The sequence below is a fragment of the Pyrus communis genome, chromosome 5 (genome assembly GCF_041283825.1).
Source record: "Pyrus communis isolate YQ-2024b chromosome 5, ASM4128382v1, whole genome shotgun sequence".
Lineage (NCBI taxonomy): Eukaryota > Viridiplantae > Streptophyta > Magnoliopsida > Rosales > Rosaceae > Pyrus > Pyrus communis.
Genome location: NC_142569.1, coordinates 21,734,417 through 21,740,000, shown reverse-complemented (window position 1 = coordinate 21,740,000; position 5,584 = coordinate 21,734,417). Strand labels below are relative to the sequence as shown.

The window sequence follows — 5,584 nt, the reverse complement described above, 5'->3', positions numbered from 1 at the left end:
GTTTTCCTTCTTTTTATCGTGTTTGGGATCCTTATCTTCTACCAGTTAGTTGTGAGCTTTGATGGTTTCTCTTTATAGAAATCAATTATCTTGATTGTCTACTTGAATTCATTTATATGGATTTTAGCGAGGTACCCCATTCGTTCTTTTCAACCGATAATGGTTATGTATATATTCTTATAGGCTATGCGAATGCATCTCCAATATGAATTGTGTATGATTTATACTTCCTGGTGTGAAATCATGATTTCTTTTACTATTTAGAACAAGAAAAGAAACCTTGATTTGAATAGTTCGTTATGTTTACAAGGTAAAAGAAAATTTGCTCATAACGTAATGTTGCTGAAATGGTCATCAAAGCATGACATTATTTGTGCTTTTAAACTATTTACACATGCATAAATCCTCACTCACGTGAACACTTGCACACATGTAAACTATAAGTTCATATCCCGCTTCTTTGACTCAAATTATGTCAGTCGTAGAAGAATTTCTGAAGGAACCTAGTAAAGTCTGGTTTTGGATTTGTTAATTTATTTTTGTTGCATGGATTTGTAGTAGAATAGGCAGTGTAGAATAGGCAGCAGATTGTTAATTTATTGTGATGATCACTTCACTGCACATCCAAGATATGATACACAGTGAACAACCAAGATATGCAATGCAGATTTGCTATTCTGCACACTGCATAGGCATAGCCAAGTTATAACTTAGCCAAATTTTGATCACTACACTGCCAAGATATGCAATGCAGATTTGCTATTCTGCACACTGCACAGCCACAGCCAAGTTATTATAGCCGAAAAGCCCAAAAATATTTCGAGATTCCCATTGTCCCGAAAATACCAAAACTATTTCGGGATTCCCGAAAATTTGGTTTGGGATCGGTCTTGAAACTGGGAATCCTGAAAATTTTGGTTTGGGAATCGGGACTAAGGTTTTGGTTCGATATCCCATACCGAACCACCCCTAGTCATAAGTAATTGAGAGAACTATATAGGATTGTTAAGGTGACGACGGAATCCTAGTGCTTTCTCAATTTGATTTCTAAAAACTGTTTCTTTCTCCTCATCTTTAATATTGCAGATTTTTCTACTTTCTTTAATTAAATTCGTTTTTATTTAATTAGGTCATAAAATCAATCATCCCAAAAATTTGCCTTTAAAAAATTAATTGAGATTTGGTTTGATACAAATTATTTAATAATCCTTGTGGAGAACGACCTTGCTATAACCATTTATACTACGATATCCTTGTTATTCTTGCAACTATTATAGGTGTTTTCAACCCTTTTGAGCGTGTGGTAAAAATCTTATCAATCCCTATTGACTTAAGATTACTTGTACTCCAAATCAATTTATTAGTATATATTTGTAATATTGTAAATCAATGAAATCAAGACATTACAACTCTACATTTCCAATAGGATGGCGATACATCTTTAATCAATTTTAACACTGACAAGCATTTCAAGGAAAAGTTGAAAAAGAAAAATGTATGGTGGTTTTTTGTTTTCTGCGATGAAGCAAATGAAAAGTAAAACTGATTTTTGTTTTGGCGAGTGGAGGATATATTGTCCCTTGTCACATATCAGTTTGACAAGTCCTGTGCCAATTGTGATTATGGTGTAACTCATAAACAAAAAAGTATATTAAAAAAGTACAACGCAAGGATATGGTTCTTCGTTTGAGCTTCATGAAAAATCTTGCTGGAATTACAAGAAGTCGGAGGCCAAATAAATCTTGCTGGAATTTCAAAAATCCTTATGGTGCAACTCATAAACCATAACACTAATTATAATGATCCCTTCTTTCTACGTATGTGTCCAATGTCCAATGTCTTCTGGGTTTAAAACCCCTCTCCTCTAAATTATGTAATAGTTTTGAACTCTCCTTCCTCCCCTTACTAATACAAATTCTTTCGGAAAAAAAAATGTACAATGAGCACTCCAATATTGGAGTATGTTAATTCATATCACTACTCAAATCACTGGATGTTTAGTCAAGCAAATCTGTCATTAGAGTATCCCAACCCAAACCCAAAATACTACTACATATTTTCAACTAAGCAGCCAAAAAACTGTAAGGACTTCACAAGCTTTGACATGCATGGATCTTTCGCATGAGTCAGTAAGACTTCACATTCATAATCCACTGAGGTGGATTCTTAGTTAAAAGCCTAAAGGCCACAAGCTTGTCAGGCTTGGACCTGTCTCACCACACTAAAGTTTGATGTTGTTCTTCACTCTTGAGTCTTGTGTATAGTATGCATATTAAATACATATTTTTCTTTTAATAAAAAAATTCAAATTTCGTGCACATCTTTAAAACTCCAACGTACAACTACACATTTATACACGCAAGTACCTAATTTTCACGTATAACACACGTTATTTTCAATGACACATGCATAATTCAGGTATTCTACGTGTATTGTTAACGTATTAGCAAAGTTTACGAAGAATACATAATACTTATTTTCAGATATTATTCTTGTTCTGTATTTTACTAAATAAGTTACCCTAAAATTTAATCACTACACCCACGTCGTTGATGCTCTTTGTTTCTTCCTTATACATCATTAGGGGAGGAAGGAACTCGGGTTAAACCACACAATAAGTTTAATTATAAAAATTAAGGTATTGAACTCATTAATCAATAAATCATTTTCTGTGTTGAAATTAACCCCCATAGCGGATTTCTTCCCCCGGTTGCCTTTGAAATCGAATTGGATATTAGCGAGGGGTGGGCATTGGATGAACCAATGCATAGGCTTATCCTAGGCATGCATGAACCAATGCATAGGCTTATCCTAGGCATGCTTGTGGACCCACGGTATGGAGTCCAATGCCGTTTGTTTTCCACATGGCTCGCCTAGTTCACTAGCATGTCAAAGACGAGTTTCTACGGCGTGTGACTTCCACGTATGAGAGAGATGTGACGGCTAATTTTGTAACTAAATGTGGTACAAATTATTTTGTTATATTGCTAGCTACGTTATGGACTGAATATAATGAACATTATTACGAAATTTAAATAAAGGATACGAACGACATGAACATAAATCAAGCAAAACTCTTCTTTCAACGCTCAAATACATTAAGTATGCGACAGCCACAATTTGCAGCAGACAAATCTGTGTAAAGGACATGCCACTCCTAAACTAGCTAGGCTTTGACGGCTGTGCTCGAGGCCTCCAGAGTCCTAGCTGATACTTGTGAGTGTATTTCAAGATCAGCTTCCTCTGCAAAACAGAAACCGGCTATCAATTTCTTTAAGCCGAGTGCAATAACGTTCTAGGATTCATATAGCCGACCCCATTTAGTGGGATAAGGCTATGTTGTTGTTGTTGTTGTTGTTGTTGAAACGTGAGTTAATGAAATGAACTGCCAAATTTACACATTCCTCATAATTGTTTTCTCTCTTTTAAAAACAGGACGCACAGTACTCATTCCACACCCATTCATCAACAACGCTTAGAGGATTACTCAGGCAGATACCAAGCAAGAATTAAACAACAGAAACTCTGATGTGTTAAAGTCTAGCCAATGTGTCTCTATCTGTATAATAAGTCATAGACACGAGATTGCTTACGTGCTTGCAAGGAACGCCAAATTTCTTCAGCCTGAGAGTACGAGTGACAAGCAGCTTTTGGAAGTCACCAATCTCAGATTCAAGCTTGGCTACATGTGACTCCACGCCATTGCCAATCCCATTCAAAAACTCTGGTATCCCAACTTTCACTGCAAGAAAAACAGCCACGCAATTTCATTACAAATGTTTGATATTCTGAAACAAGAAAACGTAGACCACCCAATTTAGCCCAAAACAGGGCTAAGCTATGCACACAAAATATTCACTTTTCATTCCTTCAATATTCTAAATCTTTTAGCACCAGAGAAGAGCAAAGAAAAGGCACGGAACAGAACCTGAGTTTGATTTCAAGTAGTGGAAAAAAGTTCCTCACCAAAAACAGATAGTTACATACAAGAAGCATTGAACAACAAAACCCAATATTTGACTTGCCATTGTTTAGATCCCCCAACTTTCTCAAAAATCAAACAAACGAGGCAACACAAGCAAGACCAACCTCATTAATCATTCCTTCTTCACTGCCCAAGAAAGTTTTCATTTCTATCTATCAAAACCTGAAAATACAGCATTACAGAAGCCCTAAATTAATTTCCCATTTCTTTCCACTTCACTGTTTTCAGCTTCCAAAATTTGTCTCATGCCTAGATTTGGGATGGCTTGGATAACTCCTAACATTCAAGGTATATTAAAGGTCGAGGTGATGATTAAAAGAGCATTATACAGGCAAGGATGGAGATAGCATATGTTGGATATAACTCAACTTCTTTTGCCATGAAAAATGATCAAACTAGAAATATAATTTCCTATATAATCCCTCCCACGTTCTATACTTTTCCTACCCTCTCTCCCTTCTTGGCCATGTAACTTTTCCCATTAGCCAATGGTGTACAATTTTACCTTTATAAACACCAGTTACCAAAAATCATGTTGTTGGACGATAAGTTGATAGCATTGTATCAAATTGTTAATTTAATTTCATCATTCGAAGTTGCCCCCACCAAAAAATGTTCCTGGCTCCGTCCATGAACACAAAGCAGACTTCTCTCTTCTAATCCAATCCCATATACCAAACGAGACCCGACTAGAAAAAAAAATTGGATCTATTATACTTGAAGAAATGCAAATCAGCGAATTCGAATAACCCAGAAAAAAAATATCCAAAAATATCCAAAACTTTCCTGGATACCAAAGAAAAATGGAAAATTCAACCATGGGCACCAATCCCTGAAAGCCAAAATCTTAGGGTTACCTAGGTAAGGGTTTGATTTAGTGGAGAACCTGGCGAACCCGGCTGTCGAAAATGGTACCAATATTGAACTTGAACTGGTGTGGAATAACATTTGTCTCCATGCCATCTTCTGTCGAATGGTATTGTTGAAATCAATGAGTGCATTCGTATTTGTGTGTAAATTTGTAAGTAAATCAAGGTTGTCAAACCTAAAACTTTGCAAACAGAGCAATGGAAAAGAGTGACTTGACGCGAAACCCAGAAGATTTTGAGCGAAGTACCTGATACCTGACTGAGGGGAGCCAAAGAAAGTTGAGACTGAGAACGAGCTGGGAGACGACGGCTTACGGAATTACAATAACACGACTGCGGGAGGGACGACTGCGGGAGGGGTGGGGGTTAATGGGCCTCCACGAAAAAATAGTTAAATTACTAAGAGAATTATTATTATTATTATTATTATTATTGTTAAAAGGAGACCAACTGATGGCCATATCCATCATTTTGGAGGTTATGAAGATTTACAAAGCATTTCAGCCTCCACTGCCCATTATCGTTCAATTCACCAGCGTTAAGTTAAATTACTAATTTACGACCGTCATTGTAAATGGGCTTATATATATGGTGTCCAAACTTTACTCTTAATTTAGTTTTAGTTTTTGAACTTTCATATTAGGTTTTTTCAGTCCTTGGACTTAATACTATGTTGTACCATACTTTAACTAACGCCATCTGTCTTTTTGTTAAGTTTAAGGCAATGTTA

The 5,584-nt window shown here is 36.1% G+C and overlaps 1 protein-coding gene across 4 annotated transcripts; it reads right to left on the bottom strand.

Moving 5' to 3' along the window:
- Nucleotides 1–3,010: 3,010 nt before the first annotated feature.
- Nucleotides 3,011–5,248, bottom strand: LOC137726789 (uncharacterized). 4 transcript variants are annotated; one of them, XM_088694776.1, is made up of 4 exons: nucleotides 5,103–5,248; nucleotides 4,843–4,951; nucleotides 3,594–3,742; nucleotides 3,011–3,243 (listed from the first exon to the last, which is right to left on the bottom strand). In XM_088694776.1, the coding sequence occupies exons 2-4, from the start codon at nucleotides 4,946–4,948 to the stop codon at nucleotides 3,163–3,165; spliced, it is 336 nt and encodes a 111-aa protein (XP_088550902.1). In that variant the 5' UTR covers nucleotides 4,949–4,951; nucleotides 5,103–5,248; the 3' UTR covers nucleotides 3,011–3,162. The 4 variants fall into 4 exon arrangements, with proteins under 4 accessions (XP_088550902.1, XP_068321850.2, XP_088550903.1 ...); XM_068465749.2 differs by having other exon boundaries at nucleotides 5,110–5,247; XM_088694777.1 differs by having other exon boundaries at nucleotides 4,843–4,948; nucleotides 5,103–5,234.
- Nucleotides 5,249–5,584: the final 336 nt, after the last annotated feature.